Source organism: Molothrus aeneus, chromosome 19 (genome assembly GCF_037042795.1).
Source record: "Molothrus aeneus isolate 106 chromosome 19, BPBGC_Maene_1.0, whole genome shotgun sequence".
NCBI lineage: Eukaryota > Metazoa > Chordata > Aves > Passeriformes > Icteridae > Molothrus > Molothrus aeneus.
Window position 1 is genome coordinate 1,259,532 of NC_089664.1, and position 18,192 is coordinate 1,277,723.

The window sequence follows — 18,192 nt, forward strand, 5'->3', positions numbered from 1 at the left end:
CCAGTCTAGTACAATACACAAATCCTATAGCATTTTCATACAGCCTATAAGAATCATTACATTACCATCCTGTGCTACATTTTAAACCCTACAAACTCCTCTTTGGGCCCCTTCTGCCAAGCTGGCAGGGTCTGCTCTGACCCTTGGGCCTGTCTGCAAGCAGAGGGTGTTGTTCCATCAAAAGGAGATTATCTTCAGCCAGCCACACCATTGTTTTCCAGTTGTTCAGTAACCGAGGTATCTCAAAGCTTGCTTTCATTTCAATCTCCCTTATAGTTTCCATATTCTGAAAATCTTTTGCCAGGCAATCATATTTATAAGGCTTTCCTGTTTCATCTTCCCCAACACCTGCCCAAATCCCGATCCCCATCCCTGCATTCCCGGGGGTCGCTGGGCTCTGCCCAGCCCCAGCCCTGCGGCCCCGGGGCTGCTCCGCTCCCGGAGCTCAGCGGGAAGCGGAGCCCGCCCGAGGGCAGCGGCCCCGTGCCCGGGGAGAGGAGCTCGGCTGCAGGCTCAGCTCCCACCCCGCACCTCGGTGTCAGCCCCAGCCCGGGACCGACCCTCCCAACGCCGCCACCAGGGGCTCGCCACCGCCGCAGCCCCGGGCTGCCAGCCCCGACCCGCAGCTGCCCCCGCAGCCCCAGCTCCGCATCCCAGCCCATCCCTACCCGGGGCCCTCCATCCCCAGCGGGACTCCGAGCATGCCACGGCTGCAATTCCAGCCTGAATCTGCTGGTTGGTCCCCAGTGCCAGTCCAGGGACGGTATCGAAAAGGCTGCAAAAGTCCCGGAGCAGAAAATCCACATTGTGGGCACATTGCAATGCTGATCCCACAGCAAGAGCCAGCTGGTGCCGACGGCACGGCCGAGCACAGCCCAAATTTGAGGGGGAACCTCAAAACATCCTCGCAGTACAAATGCCCGTTCGCTCTCCCTGGACGCCCCTTACCAACCCTCAAGCCCAGCCTGGTGGCAAATGAGCCGTGCAGGAGCCACAGGTTCCCCAGGAGAGAGCAGGGCAGGGAGCGCAGCTTGGATCCCCAAGGACACCAGCGCTCCTGGCACCCCGTGCCGCTCCCTCAGCCTGAGCCGGATCCTGCCCGGCCCTCAGCTGCATCCTTCGCTTGTAACACCTACCAAGTGCGGCCCCTGAGCTGCATCCCCCGGGCCCAGCGAGCGGCCCCTCCGCCGGCAGCGGCCCCCATGTGCCCGCGGCGGCGCTCGGCTGCTGCTGGCTCCGGCTCTGCCCTGCTGTTATTAATGGCCGTGTCAAGCGGCGGCTGAAACCGCCCCAGCCTCCCCCAGACGCGGCTCACTCGTGCCCCTCGTGCTATTTCTGGCTCTGCCGGCTGTCCCTGGAGGTGCTGTTACCTGCTGACAGCAGCGCACGGCCGCTGTGCCCTGGGGAAGGGCCATGCATCACCCTGCGCTTCTCCTGCCCTGTCCTGCCCCCGGCGACGCCGAGCGCAGAGATCCCGGTGCTTCCTGCCTAAGGAAATTCTGCTGCACGTTCGCTGTTCGCGGGGTTTTTTTCCCAAACTGTTTTCTGTAGCGAAGTGACGGCTCTGGAGTGGGGGATGCTCTGCAATGGGGAGCTCTGCCTTGGCATCCCAACCTCTGTGAGCAGCTCGACCCCAACGGGCAGGGACAGGGAGAATAAACAGGCAGGATGGTGGATGGTGCCCATGCAGGATGGTGGATGGTGTCCATCCAGGGGACAGCCCACGAGTGACCATCTGCCCCCCCTCTGCTCCTGCAAGGCCAGGGCCCTCTCGTGGCACCCCCATGCACACGGGCTGGGGACCCGACCCCAGGCTGGGCATTCCACCTCACTGACAGGGACAGGCAAGTGTCCTGATGGCTCCAGAGAGAGAGAGCACAGTGAGGGCTGTGTGCACAGCCACTCCCAGACACGTGCTGGCTTTATCTGCCCCACAGCCACCCCTCACTGCTGCAGTGACAGTCTGAGCTCAGCTCTCCTCCAGCACAGACCTTGGCCACACACGCATCCCCTGCTCAGCCAGCTGCAGCCACCTGAATGCTCTTGGGATGGAGCAGGACTGTGCTGCCTCCTCTGCCTCACAGGTAGCCACAGCTTTGCAGTGGCACAGGAAATGTGGAAGCTCCCTGGTCTCACTGGACACAGAGCTGAGCTCAGCTACACGTGGTCACCATGGACAGCAGTGACTTGGCACAGCCACCCCCACAGCTGTGCCCAGCTCCCATCCTACCTGCACTGCTGAAGGCAGCTGGGCCTGGAGGCTTTGTGCCTGTTCCCTCTCTGAGGCCACCTGGCTGGCTGCAGGTCTGTGGGACACAGGATGTCACCACACTGGGGGTGCCTGGATGTCCCTGAGACTTCGAGCACCCCAGTCCCTATCCCCTCTCAGTGAGGAGTGACCCAGCCACCAGCCCAGCCTGCCCACACCCACTGCTCTGTGCCCATTGTGAGGGGGAACAGCTCCTGAGCAGGCTCCAGCTGCTGCCTGCAGCCTCATCACTGCAGGGCAGGTGCCGGGGGACCCGGAGCTGTGAGATGATGTCTGGGTCATAAATATCCCTGGCAGTAAAAATCCAGAGTGGTGGGAAAGGGGAGGAAGGAGCAGATCCTGTCACTGCCATTCAGCCCACAGAACCCTTTCCCTTCGGTGCTGCTCAGCTGGGGAATCTCTGCAGCTTTATGGGTAGGACAGAGCTCTGTCCCCTGGGCAGGATGAGGGGGGTGACAACCAGAGCCTGATGCATTCAGCCACTGCATATCCACTGGGAAGGACTCATCCCAACACCATCTACACAGGACCACGAGGCTGGTGCTGGAAGCTGTTCCTGTGCTAGCAGAGACCACTGGAAGGAAACATCCACTGGGAGGAGAAGACCTGGCAGAGCAGCTCTGCTGTGACTGCCTCCAACAGGACAATGGCCAGAGCCACACACAGGAGGGAGGAATCCCAAATGGTCCCAAACCCAACACTGGTGGCTCCAAAGGCACACAGAGCCCTCGTGCAGTGGTGCTGGCAGGCCTTGCTCTGCTGTTGCATAGGAAGGTGCTCGTTCAGGGCAGGACACCAAACCTGGTGGAGGGCCAGGGTGCCACAGGGACAGGATGAAGCTGTGCCTACCAGTCCCACACCACTCTGGGCACCACCACCCAAAGCCCCCTGGAATTTTGAATAGATCCTTTAACTCTGCAGAGATATCAGGGTTTGGGTAACTTTTGCAAGGAATTCCTTGAACTTGGCTTCAGAGGCTGCCCAGCCACACGCTCACAGTCCCCTGCCATGCCTGGGGGGAAGAGGAGCAGCCACCCGAGGCAGGAGGTGTTTGGGCACAGAAGAACAGGGCTCCAGCCTGGCAGGCTGCAAGAAGCACTTGCAGCACCTTCATTAAATCACAGCAGCGTTGGCTCAGAGCACTCAGCTCTGCCCACCCTGTGCAGATGATCTCACCCTGCTCAGCCCCCCCGGCTGCCGGCGCCGCTGCTGCCAGCGCTTCCCCCTTCCCAGCCCTTTGGGGATGGCCAGGAACAGCCCCTCAGGGTTTAACACTGCCTCTGGCCATGATGGCAGAGCTGGCAGCTGCTCCTGCCCGGCTGCCCCCGAGCCTTGCTGCTGCTGCTGCTGCTGGGGGTGAGGGGGTGCGGGCTGGCCAGGAGAGATCTGCCCCAGGAACCGCTGGGAGGGGGAACAGCTCTGCTCTGCTCATGGCTCAGGAGCCCAGCCAAGCAAAGGAACAAACCCAGGGGAGCTGTGGCTCTGGGCCCCTCTGCTCCACTCCTCCTGCCCCTGCCTCAGGCACTGGGAGTCCCTCAGTGCCACCAGAAAGGGCACCAGGGCTGGCAGTGAGGCCAGGGGAGCCAGGGTTCAGTGACCCAGGGCTCAGGGGAGGTGATAAACAGATCAGCACCCAGCCCAGCATCCCATCCACCCCACAGGCACAGCCCAGCTCCCTGGGGCCTTGGGACGTGTCCTTGCAATGGAGGCTGGAAGGCGACTGATGTGCAGTGGCTCAGCCTGGAGAAGAGAAGGTTCTGGGGAGAGTTTAGAAGGGGTGTTTAAAGGGGTTCCAGGAGAGCTGGAGAGGGACTTTGGACAAGGGCCTGAAATGACAGGACAAAGGAATGGCCTTAAGCTGAAGGAAGGCAGGGTTGGGTCAGATATTAGGAAAAAATTCTTTACTATAGAGGTGGGCAGGCCCTGGCACAGGGTGCCCAGAGCAGCTCTGGCTGCCCCTGGATCCCTGGAACTTCCCAAGGACAGGCTGGACAGGGCTTGGAGCAACCTGGGATAGTGGGAGGTGTCCCTGCCCATGGCAGAGGGGTAGAACTGGATTTTAAAGATTCCTTCCAACCCAAACCAGTCTGTAGCTCCATAACTGTTCAAGGTGGGACAACTTCCTCCAGATTTTTAAGTGGACAGAGCTGCACTGGAGCCTGACTCAGAGAGGAAGAGCATCTCTGGTCCCACAGCCTCACAGATCCATGGAGCCTTTGGCTGTCCTCAGCAATGAGTTTCCCCAGTCCAGGGTGAGAGCTGGGCTGTGCTCCCTGGTGTGGAACAGTGGAACAAGACTTTGTTTTGGTTTTGTGACCAGGCTGTACATCCTGCTTTAACCCTCATTGGGGCAGAGTCACCCTCAAGGTTTCTCCCCTCTTTGAGCCCCCTGACAGCACAGTTAGGTGCTCAGAATGTATGGCCAGGTTCAGGTTGGCCCTCCAGGTGCTGCTGTGATGTGCTCAGCCCTGGCCAGCCTCTCGTGTTGGTGTGTGGCAGGAAAGGCTCTGGTCAAGCTCCAGCTTTCCTGCACCCTTGGCCATGTCCTGCCCCACAGCAGCAGATGAGCAGAACCTCCTGGAGCAGACGGCACCCATGGGACAGCAGGTTCCCAGCCCAAAATGGGAAGACTTTGGCCAGAAACAAAATCAGAAGGTACAAAATCCTCCCCTCCTTCCCCATCAAAGAGGTGATCACACTCTGGCTAAACTGCTGTGAGTGAAGCACCTGCTCAGAGACACGGGAAGGAACGGGGCTGTCCACACTTGTCCCCAGGTGCCTGTCACAGCCACCCCCGAGCCTGGTGCTGGGCTGTGCAAGGAGGGCCAGGAGATGCCTCAGTGCAAGGAGAAGGGATTTGCTGGGGCAGGGGGTGCCAAGGAGCAGGGATTGTGGGGGGACAGCAGGGTGGTTGCCTGGGGGTGCTCGGGATGAGGAAGAGGAGGCAGGGGGAGGGACAGGAGAGGGGTGACCCCACTGAAGCAGCTGCAGGTGCCAGGAGCAGCCCCGGAGCCCTCCCAGCCCTGGTTTCAATCAGCCCTCCATCACACACTGTTTGCTTTGCCGACAGCTCATTTACTCGCACTTGTCAAGCACGTTGTAAATAAGTGAGAGAAACAGCCCTGCCCTTCCTGAGCAGAGGCACGGCCAGGAAGGGGCCGGTCCCCCCGCACCGGAGCCAGCGCTGCCAGGAGGGGCCGGGTCATCCACGCTGCTCCCAGCAGGGCTGGGAAAGCGCTGAGCATCCACCACCGCCCTCGGGAAACAAGGGGAGCACCCGTCCTGGACTCCCAAAGTCCACGCCACCGAGTGTCCGTAATTATTTAGCTTAAGGATAATCTGCATCTCTCAGATACAGCCAGCCATCATCTCCGAGGTAATCTCAGGTCACGGAGCCAGAAGGGAAGAGTAATCAGCCGTTCTGAGTGTGGAAGACACAAAGAAACAAGCAGTGAGAATCAGACGGTGGCAGCAGGTCTGTCACACACAGGGGTTTGCTGTGTGTGGAGCTTTTCCATCACACACGGGGGTTTGCTGTGTGTGGAGCTTTTCCCTGGCAGCCACAGCAGCTGGAGCAGCTCCAGCCCGGTGCCTGCCCTGCCCCTGCTCTGCATTTGCCCTCTCTTCCTTCAGCCAGGCTGAATTTGCCCAGCAGGTGCAGCAATGTGAGGGGAGCCCAGCACTGATGGTCAGCACCCGAGCCGGGGTTAACTCAGTTAAAGCACAAAGCTGCTCCTCTGTAGTCACATTTCCATGGCTGTGGTTCCTGGCAGCCCCAGGCAGCCTCCAGGCTCCTCACAGCCCCGCTGGGGAAGGTTTGCTCCAAGCTGGGGATGTGTTTTACAGGGACTAGCTCAGCACAGTCGCAGGTCAGGGGGCAGCATCCCAGGGCAGACCTGGGCACAAGGACGAGAGGGGGAAGGCTCTGCAGGTGGAGAAAACACCCACAGGGTAATTCCTGGGAGCTGCTCAGCTGCCTGAGTGGGTTTGCAGCTCAGGGGAGTTCAGCCAAGTCTTACAGTGGCAGCAGAGCCCCATTTGCACCACATCCCTGACACTGACATCTGACACTGGGGACAGGGAGCTGGGCCACAACAACAGCCACGCTGTCCCCAGAGCTCCTCCTGCCCTGACTCTGGCAGGAAAAGCCCACTGGGAGCTGGGCTGGACTATCACAGCTGCATCCCTCATGGCTGTCTCTTCCTCCATCTCCAGAAGCAGATGCTGCATTTGCTCGAGTCCCCCAGAAACCAACAGCTTTGCTCCAAAGCCAGCTCTGAAAGCAGCAGTGCCAACACAGCCCCTGCAGGGCTCATCCTCCTGGCCTGACACCATCCTCCCTGGGGACACTGCCAGGGGCACTGCCAGAGGCACTGCCAGCTCTGCAGAGCCTGCCCTGAGCCACAGGGACCTTCCTGCCCTTAGTGCTGCCCTGCCCAGGCAGAGCTCAGGGGGGCCTTGAGAAACAGGAGGCACCACCCCAAAGCCCCAAATCTGTCTGATCTCTGCACAGCTTGGAGGTTGCCACTGCTGGCAGCCATGGAGGCTCCCGAGGAGCTGCTCTGTGCTCGGTCAGTGTCCCTTTTCCTGGCTCCAGCACACAGCTGGCACATGGCACAGCTCTGCTGGCACCAAGGCTGTGCTGGCCCTTCATTCCCACCCCACAGCAAAGCCCACATCCCCTTGGCCAGACTGTGGCCACAGCAAAACGAGCTGCCTCTTGCTAAGCTGCAGCAGTTTTGAAAGCTTTGCAAATCAGATTCCTGGCCAGGCTGATATTTCCAGCTTAATTTGTCTGTTCACTGAACACAGACACTGGGTTTTTTCCCTAAATAGCCCTAGTATCAAATGACTGGTAAGCCAAGCTAATGGATCAGTTCTCCCTTGCAAGAAGCAGCTGATTTTCCCAGCTCCTGTCTCCCACTGCTCTGGCATCCCCAGAGAGGTCTGTCCTGACAAACCAGCCTGGACACAGCCCCAGCTGCAGCTCTCCCAGGTCAGGCTCCTGCCCAGCCCTGTGTGCCCACCCTGCCCCAAGCACCCTCCCTGTCCCCTTGGGAGCTCCTTCCCTGCTGCTCCTTCTTGCATTTCACACCAGATTTGCTTTAAAATTGCATCCTGGGTACTTTACACCTTGCTGGGATGGCAGTGTTGCTATAAACTCAATTTACAGTGCCTGGTAGTTGCTGTCACACTCCTTTTCTCCCTCCTGGCCCCACACCCCACCAGTGGGATTTCCACCAGCTTTGGCAAGCCAAGATAAACCCCCTTTGTCACAACTTTGGAGGGCCCATGGTGGCTCTCCACAGCACCCAAAGAATAAACACCCTCTTGGCTCCTGAGGCATAGAAAAGCTTTTGAAAGAGATGTGATGTCCTCTGGAGCACTTTTTCACCTGCCCAGTGGCCAGGCTCCTTCCAGAGCTCAGGGAGCAGATGCTCCAGGCTTTGCTGTGATCACAGCTCCATGGCCTGCCATGAACAGTCTGGGCTGGGGAGGGCAAACAGCCCCATCCCCTGCAAGCCCCAGGAGCCCAGAGCTCCTGCCATGGTGGAGCCCCACCGAGCTGCCCCTGTGAGATGCTCAGATTGGAAAGGTCCCTGCACAGCTCCACCCTGGATGGTCCCCAGCCCGTGGCAGGATCGCACCAGCCCAGCACAGAGCCAGGATCGGTGGGTTCCAGCAGGGCCCCGTGCCCGGGCAGTGCCAGCCGGGTGCCCCAGGGCCAGCAGAGGTGGCCGAGCTGTCACCTGTGTGCATCAGCGGCCCGGGGCCGCCCGCAGAGCGGGAGGCTGGCTTGGTAACGAGGTTCTCAGGCTTTGTGCGCTGCTGTTGCTATTTTAGTCCGCCTGAAACGTGCAGGAAAAGGAATCCGGAGGCTGTGTCTCCTGCGGAGCTGTTTGTGCTGACCCACTTTGGGAGCCTGCGGAGCCGCAGCGCCGGCAGCGGGGCCGGGCAGCGCCGGCCGGGCCGGGCCGGGCCGCGGCTGAGGGAGGAGCCACCGGCCTGGGCCGGCAGGGGACAGCCACCAACACGGGGACAGGGACCCACACGGGGACAGGGACCCACACGGGGACAGCCACCAACACGGGGACAGGGACCCACACGGGGACAGGGACCCACACGGGGACAGCCACCAACACGGGGACAGGGACCCACACGGGGACTGGGACCCACACGGGGACAGGGACCCACACGGGGACAGCCACCAACACGGGGACAGGGACCCACACGGGGACAGGGACCCACACGGGGACAGCCACCAACACGGGGACAGGGACCCACACGGGGACAGGGACCCACACGGGGACAGCCACCAACACGGGGACAGCCACCAACACGGGGACAGGGACCCACACGGGGACAGGGACCCACACGGGGACAGCCACCAACACGGGGACAGCCACCAACATGGGGACAGGGACCCACACGGGGACAGGGACCCACACAGGGACAGGGACCCACACGGGGACAGGGCCCCACACGGGGACAGCCACCAACACGGGGACAGCCACCAACACGGGGACAGGGACCCACACGGGGACAGCCACCCACACGGGGACAGCCACCAACACGGGGACAGGGACCCACACGGGGACTGGGACCCACACGGGGACAGGGACCCACACGGGGACAGCCACCAACACGGGGACAGGGACCCACACAGGGACAGGGACCCACAAGGGGACAGGGCCCCACACGGGGACAGGCACCAACACGGGGACAGGGACCCACACGGGGACAGCCACCAACACGGGGACAGCCACCAACACGGGGACAGGGCCCCACACGGGGACAGGAACATGGGGCAGGAGCTGTTCCACCACCCTGCACCAGCCAAGGGAGGGATCCGGGCATTTTACCCCCAAAATCCCCATCTGCAGCACTTAAAGCTCCTCAAACACCCACACAGGTGTTTCTCCTCTCCCAGAGCACTGTCACTCTCCAGGGGTTTCTCCTCTCCCAGTGTCACTCTCCAGGGGTTTATCTTCTCCCAGAGCACTGTCACTCTCCAGGGGTTTCTCCTCTCCCAGTGTCACTCTCCAGGGGTTTCTCCTCTCCCAGAGCACTGTCACTCTCCAGCAATCCAAACCCAGCCCCCGGGACACAACACGACCCAGCAGAGAGTGCCACAGTCCCACACAGCTCTGTGGGGCAGCCCCGGCCCTAGAGGAGGTGGGTGAGGGTGTTCAGTGCACCCACAGAGGGCAGGCAGAGCCTCAGAGCTCTGCTCACACACATTTCTCTGCCAGAGCTGCTGAGACAGCGCTCCCGGGCCAGGCTGGAGCTCCTCAGTGTGGGAAAAGTGCTGGGGCTGCCTTGCTGGGCATGAAAAACAGCACTGCCCAAACAAGCCCTCTGTGCTTTGTGCACATCTGTGGGGTCAGGATCAAACATCTGAGCCCACCCAAGTGCACAGAAGGGGCAAATCTCTGCCCCACTACTCCCATCACCTCAGCCTTTTCATCAGCACCCAGAGATCCCAGCTTGAATCTCTCCCTCTGCTCTCATCTCTCCATCCTGCCCCAGAGGCAAGCTCTCAGAGCAGGCTGGCCACGGGGTTGTGGAGCCTCAGCTGTCCAAATATCCAAATACAGATGCTGGGAGGTGTCAGCCCAGCCTGCCTCAGCTCCAGCCAGCAGATGCAAATGCAGTCACTGCTCCCCAGGCAAAGCAGGAAGCTGCAGACACAGCAGTGCCTGAACACAAACTCCCTGCTCACCTGGCAATCAAAGAGCCTCCTGCACACCCTCCTGGCAGGAGCATCCCTGAGCAAAGCCCCCCAGAGGCAGAGCCTGCCGTGCTCCAGGCAGGAATCCCCAGCTCCTGTGGCTCTCTTACCTTGCTCTCCGTAGGAGCCGCTGCCGGATGTTGCTGCTTGGTGATGTTCTCAGCCAGACACCAGCAGATCCTCTTCTTCTGCTCCTGGGAGTAAGCCTCCAAACTTAATAAGCACTCTGACTTCTGACGTAAAGGAAACACAGGCAGGGAGAAGGTCATTAGCTGTGTGTCACAGGCCCTGCAAACTCCTCTGTCCCCACACACCACAGCAGAGCAGGGGACAGCTCTCAGCCCTGTCCTGCACCCTGGGCACAGGTGAGACAAAGGGACTGGAGATCAGCTCCCTCCAGGGACAGGGAGAGTGCTGCAGGGGAGCTTCCATGAGCAGGAGTGGAGCAGCACAGGCAGAGCACAGGCTGTCCTGCACCCTGTGCCACTGCAGGGGAAACCGAGGGTGGAAACTGCTCTTTGCCATATGCAAACATTAATGAGGCACCAGAGCATGAACTGGTGAGAACAAGAGCCTTTGGGCTGGGTGGGGCTGGGAGGAAGAGCTCAGGGAAGCTCCAGAGCAGCCTCACTGTCCTGCTCCTCAGTGAACACCAGGGTGAATTTGGGGATAAACTCCAGAACAGCCTCACTGTCCTGCTCCTCAGTGAACACCAGGGTGAATTTGGGGATAAAATCCAGAGCAGCCTCACTGTCCTGCTCCTCAGTGAACACCAGGATGAATTTGGGGATAAACTCCAGCCTCCCTGTCCTGTTCCTCATTTAACATCAGGGTGAATTTGGGGATAAAATCCAGAGCAGCCCCCCATCCTATTCCTCATTTAACATCAGGATGAATTTGGGGGTAAACTTCACAGCATCCTCCCCATCCTGCTCCTCCTTGAACACCAGGATCAGAATTTGGTGATAAACTCCGGAGCAGCCCCCCATTCTGCTCCTCACTGAACACCAGGACGAATCTGGGGATGAACTCCAGCCTCCCTGTCCTGTTCCTCACCAGGATGAATGTGGGGATGAAGCTCCAGCTCTGGTCATACATTATCTGTTAGCAATATGCAGCAAAGAAGGATTGAGAGAAATTATGAGAAGTCATCCCAGCTGAGCTCACCTCCTCTTGTGCCCTTCCCTGCACATACCTTCTGTTCCTCTTGGACAGGTTTTCTTTGGGCCAAATCTCACTCACTTAAGGAACTTTCTGACTAAGTCCCCTCAGCAGCTGTCTCCCAGCCCTTCAACTGCTTATCTCTCATGCTAAAAGTTAAGCATTATAACATCTGCTGCCTGCTGGGATTTTGCACGTTTCACTTTATAAAGGGTCCAGAAATGCCCAAGGTTGGATCATCCAGAGGGGAAGAGAAAAAAAATCAAAGCACAACTTCAGGACAGACTGAAAATAAAGGAAAAAGAGTCGTTCACTAAGGGCCATAAAAAAGACCTTTTTCTTTCCCCCCAGAATTTCCTTCCAGAAGGGCAGGTCCCCAGTAGCTGGTTTTTCCCAGAAAGGTCAGAGAGAACCTGCAGCTTTGTGACTCCAGAGACATAACACAGCCAGAAGGGGAAATGCTCTTTAGTCACACCATTTAAATCAGTGTTTGCATTGGATGGGAATTCATTCATGTTCCATCCAAACTCCCCTGAAGTGGTAAATAAACCAAGCTCCCACATCACCTCCTGGGAAAGAGGGCTCTGGCTCAGTCCTTTGCCCCTGCAAGGAGACTTCCATGAAGGAGAAAGTTTGAGCTTTCTTATGCCTGGACATCCCCACACTTATTCCTCCAGGCTTCAACACTGAAAATTCCTTCTCAGGCTTCCTGAGCACAACCAGAATGAGCAGAGGTTTGGGATTCAGGGACAGGAAGTGGTAGGGCTCCCCCTTGCCCCCAGATCCTGGGTGGCAGTGATGCTCAGAGCATCCCTGGAGTGTCACAGTGAGTTTTTCCCATCCTGCATGTCCCAGTCTGTCCCAGTCCCACACTAGCAGGTCACCAGGCTGCACCACTGTGACACCCACTCATCCCTAGGAAGTCATTCCCACTTTAGAGGGGAGGATCGGCACCATTTGCTGGGATGGAATCCAGGCTGGCACTTCCCTGCCCCACACTTGTGGTGAGAAGAGAACAAAGCAGGAGCTCAGCAGAGCCCCAAAGCCGTGGGGAGCTGTGAGGAGCCCACCCTGAGGCTGGAATTGCTGCACACTCCCAGCCCTGCCAAGCTCCTGTGGCTCTGCTGGAGCGAGGCTGAAAGCAGTTCCAAGGACATCTCTGTCCCCTGGCTGTGACAGACACAGAGCTCACCTAGCCCTGCCCTGAGCCCCTCCCTGATTCAATTACAGCCCATCTCTTTGATTGAATTTAGCACTCAGCCATGCTCAGCTCCTGCTGGCTGCTGAGAGCAAAGTGCCCCCTGCTCCCCCTGAGCTGCTGCAGGCTCCCCAGCCTCGGCCACCCAGGAGTGGCACAGCCAGGAGAGCACATTTCCCTCTGCTCCAGAACTCAGGGAAGGGCAACCAGCCCAAAGTGTGTGCCAGCCATTGTGGGCAAGGTTGAGGGGGCACATGAACAGCCAAAATTGCATTTATCCAACATGTACCTGTTTTATTATCACCACAGTGACATTTAACCTCTCCAATGTGCATTTCCCAAAGAAAGAGCTCTGGTTTTCCCTCTCCCATTAACCTGCTCTGCCAAAAACTTTCACCTGGACTGGGGAAAGCCCAACCTGCAGGGCCTGAGCACCCACAGCTGCCTCCAAACCAGGCAAAGCCCTTTGGGATGCAGCCAGGTGAAGGGTTGGGTGTTATTTGGGATAAAAACTCGTGGCATGTGGCCCTGGAGCCTGGTCCATGCTGGGCAGGGAGCTGCCCACCCAGGGGAGGCTGGGGAGGGGTCAGGGAGCTGTGCCTGCCCACGCTGCCCTGTGAGCTGGGAACAGCCTCCCCTGATTGTTTTCCTTCAGGGAGGCTGCTGCTGGCCTGCCAATATTTACAGAGAGAAAACAGGGGTTGATCTCCAGGGCTGGGAAAGGAGGATGCAGATGGTGTGAAGGGGGCCTTTGCCACCAGATAAAGGCAGTGACTGAAGTGGCTGCCAGTGGCTTTCTGCCACTGCCCCCAGAGACAAACATGTTATTGCAGGTGCTGTGTGCTCAGGAGCCACTGCTGAGCCAGGGCAGTCCCAGCACCCCACACTGCCCAGGGAGGGCAGGAGAACACAGCAGGTATTGCAGAGAATGGCCCAAGCCAGCACCAGCACCAGACAGGCCCTGCCACAGCCAAGGATGATCTGCAGGAAAAGTTCCTCCTGCTCCATGGGAACAGCTCCCCCAGGCTGGAACCCAACCCCACGGCAGCCAGGGACAGGTCTGGCCATGCAGAGCTCCTGCCTACCCCAGCAGACAGCACACAAGGAAGGGCTGTGCACTCTGTAGCCCATAAATCATGAGAGGAGCCCCCAGAGAGTGGCAGGAGCCCCCAGACCCCACACACCGAGCCCCTGAATGCAGACACCCCTCTGTGCAGGGTCCCCTGGAGCTCTGTGTGACACTGCAAAGCAGAGACACCACAGGAATGAGAAGCCAGACTCAGTCTGACACCTCTGGTGCCCTGAGCTCAGTGCCCAGCAGAGCCCAGGGCTGTTCTCTCACCACTGACTCTCCTGGCTGTGTGAGGGACACATTCCCAGGCTGGGAGGGAGGGGTCATGTCACACAATCCCAGACTGCTTTGAGGTGCAAGGGACCCTAAAGCCCATCCAGTGCCACCCCTGCCATGGCAGGGACACCTCCCACTGTCCCAGGCTGCTCCCAGCCCTGTCCAGCCTGGCCTTGGGCACTGCCAGGGATCCAGGGGCAGCCCCAGCTGCTCTGGGCACCCTCCTCCCACAGATGCAGGGATGCACTGGTGCTCCTTCCCCAGGCTCTGTCCCCAGGGCTGGTGGCAGGGTGGTTTGGGGACAGGCTCCCAGCCCAGCCCTGGCAGCCCCTGGCCTCCAAGGCTCAGGGGTTGGGCCCTGGCCAAGGGCAGCAGAGATCCCAGAGGGGAAGTACCTCGGAAACTGCTCCAGACTACAATGGCTCCAAATCACAGAGCAAACCTTCCCAGGGAGAAACAGCCAGCCCTGGGAATATCCTGTGCACAAAACAGGGCACTGCTGCCTGCTGACTTCATGCTCCACCAGCCAAGGGCTGCTGAGAAAGTTCTGTTTGCTCCCTGCTGGGGGACTGGGGGGGACCAGGGCTCTTCCTGTGGGTTTTGGACTGCTGGGCACACTGGTGATGCCCAAAAAACAAACCCTGGCACTAACAGCAGGGGCCCTGCTAGAGCTGGGATGCTCAGAAGGTGCCAGTAGTGCTGCAGGAGAGGATGTGCATGGAGATAACACTGGCAGGACACAGAAATCCCTGCATGGCTCTGCTCTGGGTCCTGTTTCTGGGAGCACTGATGATGGCACAGCCTGGGGGATGCCCAGAGGGTGTGGATGCCACATCCCTGGAAGTGTCCAAGGCCAGGATGGACAGGACCCTGAACAACCTGACCCAGGAAGAGGCATCCTGGCCATGGCAGGGCTGGAGCAAGATGAGCTCTAAGGTCCAGCCCAGACCATTCTGTTATTCTGTGGTTCTCTGTTAAACCTCCAGGAGGAAAATCAGCCTGAAGAACCTTTTCCACCCCCTCTGGAGCAGCCAGTGAGGACACAGGGCTGTTTTCCAGGCCAGGCAGTTTTCTTTACATGTCTCATCAGGTAAAAGCCTTCCCAGGAATCCCTGAGAGGAGCCAGGCACGGAGCCCCCACTGCAAACACAGCAAACAGAGAGCAGGGCCAGCACCTTCCTGCTCTGCAGGGATCCTTTCCTCTCAGGGAAGAGGAAACAGCTCAGAGCTGAGTGGCCCCAGCAGCACCAAGCTCACCCACCCAGGGCCAGCACAGCCCCAGAGCTCTCCCAGAGCTTTCCATGCCTCTTCCCTGGCACAGCCCCATGGGCAGAGAGCAAACAGCCCCAGGGCCCTCTGAAATCATCACCCTGTGCTGCCTGGGCATTTTAAAAATCTCTCTAGCACTGTAACTGCACCAAATCAACTCTTCTTTTTGCCAACACCTGGGAAATGTGACCCCAAAATTAAAGTTGGGGGGATAAAACTCATGGTTTTTTTGTTATCTCAACACTCAGGGTCAGGCTGAGCTGTGTGAAGATGCACAAAACCAGGAGAGCAGAGTGTCCCTGTTTATCTGCTCCTCCAGTGGGACATGAGCACTCCCTGCTCTGCTGAGGAGCCCTGAGCTGGGAGCTGGCAGTGCCCAGGAGCTGCCTTGTGCCCAGGCTCTGGGTCGTGCCAGCCTGGGGCTCTGCCATGGTGTCACCCAACATCTGACCCAGGGAAAGCCCCTGGGCAGAGGAGGTGAAGCTCAGGGTCTGTCTGCACAGAGCAGCCTGGCCACCAGCTCCAGAGCCACTCCATGGGTGTTGCAGCTCCAGGGACATCCCAGGAGACAGCAGGGCCAGGGGAACACTGCCACTGGAACCTGGGGCTGCCATGGCCATGCTGGGTTGGGCAGTTCTGGAGAGCCTCAGCATCTGGGGCAATCTGCACGTGGGCTCATGTCACAGCATCCCCCAGAGGGGCTTCTCCAAATGCTGGCATTGCTCTCACCTTGCCTCCCTGCAGCTGCAGCTTGCACTGCTCAGCACCACCCAGAGAAATGCAGGGGCTGGGACCTGAGGGCCTTTGGAGGGGGGAAAATGGAAAGCTCAGCTCAGGAAAGAGTTAAGCTGCTGCTGTGAGTGTGACATAGCAGAGGGACTCAGTGTCCAGCTCTCAGAGGTGACTCAAGGCTTGGGGAACCTCTCCAGCATCCCAGAAATGAGCCATGGAGAAAACAAAGGCAATGCCAGAGAGCAGGAAAGGATTTTTCATTGGGTAACATCTCCTGGCCACCAGCAGCAGAATGGAGCACAGGGAGTCCCCCCTTCCCCTGAACAGATGGGAACAGAGGTGCACAGTTCTGTTCTCTCACAATATTCATGTCACAAAAGTGGTGAAAGCAAGGAGTCTCCAGGCTGCCTCTGCCCCAAGTCCTGGGACTGATCCCAGGGCCTGAGCCCTGCCTGCAGTGCCTCCCCACAGCCCAGGGGACCCTTCCCCTGTGCAGGACAAGCCCATCACACAAATTACAGCCACAAACCTAACAAGCACCTTCTCCTGTCCTCTTGTGAATGAGAGGAAACTGAGACACAATTCCAGCAGAGCACACAGCCCATTTCCCACACAAAGGCTCATCTCCACTCCCTTCTCACTGAACAAATTCCCCTCAGCTGTTCACTTGGGCATGTAGCTTTGATGTCACCCCCAGCCCAACCCTTTTGCCCTCTCCCTATCACCAAACCATCTGCCCAAGTGCCCTCTAGGTCTGCCCAGACAGTGCCCAAAATGTTCCTTGCAAACTCTGCTGATGACATGTCCAGAACAGCCAGCTCCAGAATTACCCAAGTGTTTAAAACCTGCCAGAGTGTCCCTGAGACTTGTCCTCTGTGCCATCAGTAAATTGCTTTTCCCAGCATTCAGGTTTGCTGTTTGGAGACAGAACTTGGGCTCTCCCTGGCTCCTCCCTTTGGGACAATGCCACATCCCAAAGGGCACCCAGTGAGCAGAGAACACCTTGGGAAATGAATGCTGCTGTGGAATGAGCTGGGCCATGGATGGAGTAAGGCACATTACACAGGCTACAGCATTCTGTGATCCATTTGTGCAAAGCATCCCCTTGGCACAGCCGAGGGTGGGAACAGGAGCAGGAACAGGAACAGGAGCAGGGATGTGCCCACACAGAGCCAGGCTGCCAGAGCAGCTGCCCCATCCCTGGCAGTGTCCAGGGCTCTGTCCAGTGAGTGCCATCCCTGGCCATGGCAGGGCTGGGACAAGATGATCTTTAAAGTCCCTCCCAAGCCAAACCAGTCTGGGATTCTCTGATGGGGCAAGGTGGGGGACAGTGGCATTTCCCTGGCACTTGTCCAGAGGCTCTCCTGTGCAGGATGGGCATGTCCAAGGCAAAGCCAGCTCAGGCACAGAGTCACAGCATCAATTTGCTCAGCTCTGGACCAGTGCTCACCACAGCAGCACAAGGAGCTGCTGCTGGAAGGATTTTCTGTTTCCCAAGACAAACTCCTGTGTCTGCAGATGAAAACTTCCAGAGAAAAAAAAAAAAAAAGATCAAATTTGCCAGTGCTTTTCAAAGGAAAAACTTACTGAGCTGTTTGGTTTTAAGTCGATTTGGTCTGAATATGTTGGGCTGGAATCAAACACTTGTAACAATGCATTAAACCCCTGACCTGCAGTTTCCTCTCAGCAGGATATTTCCGGAGCAGGGAAGGGTGTGAATGCAGCCCTGGAGCACACTCACAGCTCCACACAGCTCCCTCTGAGGCTGCCCATTCCCAGCAGGCAGCAAACATTCCCTGCTGACAGCTTGTACACATCCCATGAGGTAAGTGTGTCCTGCAGGGAATGGGGAATGGGCAAAATGCAAACTCCCACACCCCAAATCCTGTGGGGCGCAGAAATGTGGGTCCACACTGAATCCCAGAATCCCAGACTGGTTTGGGTTGTAAGGGACCTTAAACCTCATCCCATTCCACCCCTGCCACGGCAGGGACACCTTCCACTGTCCCAGGCTGCTCCCAGCCCTGTCCAACACTTGGGCACTGCCAGGGATCCAGGGGCAGCCCCAGCTGCTCTGGGCACCCTGTGCCAGCTCCACCTATTGCAGTGCTCAAATCAGCCAGAGGCTGTCACAGGCAGGGGCTGTTCAGCTTCAAACTGTGCTCTTTGGACTTAAAATCCTGAAAGGAAAGATGCCCAGGCCAGGTCTCAGTGCACTGCCAGGAGTTTTTAACATTTCAGCTGGCAAATAGAAAATTAGAGGAGCTGTAATGGCCATAAACTGAAACACCAGGAGTTCCACCCAACATGAGGAAGAACATTTCTCCATGAGGGTGGCAGAGCTCTGGAACAGCTGCCCAGGGAGGGTGTGGAGTGTCCCTCTCTGGACACATCCCAAACCCACCTGGACACCTTCCTGTGACACCTGCCCCAGGTGCCCCTGCCTTGGCTGTTCTGGGACTCTGTGATCCCAGGTACACACT

General features: G+C 58.4%; 1 protein-coding gene across 2 annotated transcripts in view; it reads right to left on the reverse strand.

Moving 5' to 3' along the window:
- The window catches only part of RGS3 (regulator of G protein signaling 3), a 71,886-nt gene that overhangs the window by 17,060 nt on the left and 36,634 nt on the right, over positions 1–18,192 (reverse strand). For both annotated transcript variants that reach the window (XM_066562891.1, XM_066562892.1), the window contains one exon: positions 10,112–10,234. In XM_066562891.1, coding sequence (XP_066418988.1) covers positions 10,112–10,234 — 123 coding nt within the window. The remainder of the gene's footprint in view (positions 1–10,111; positions 10,235–18,192) is intronic.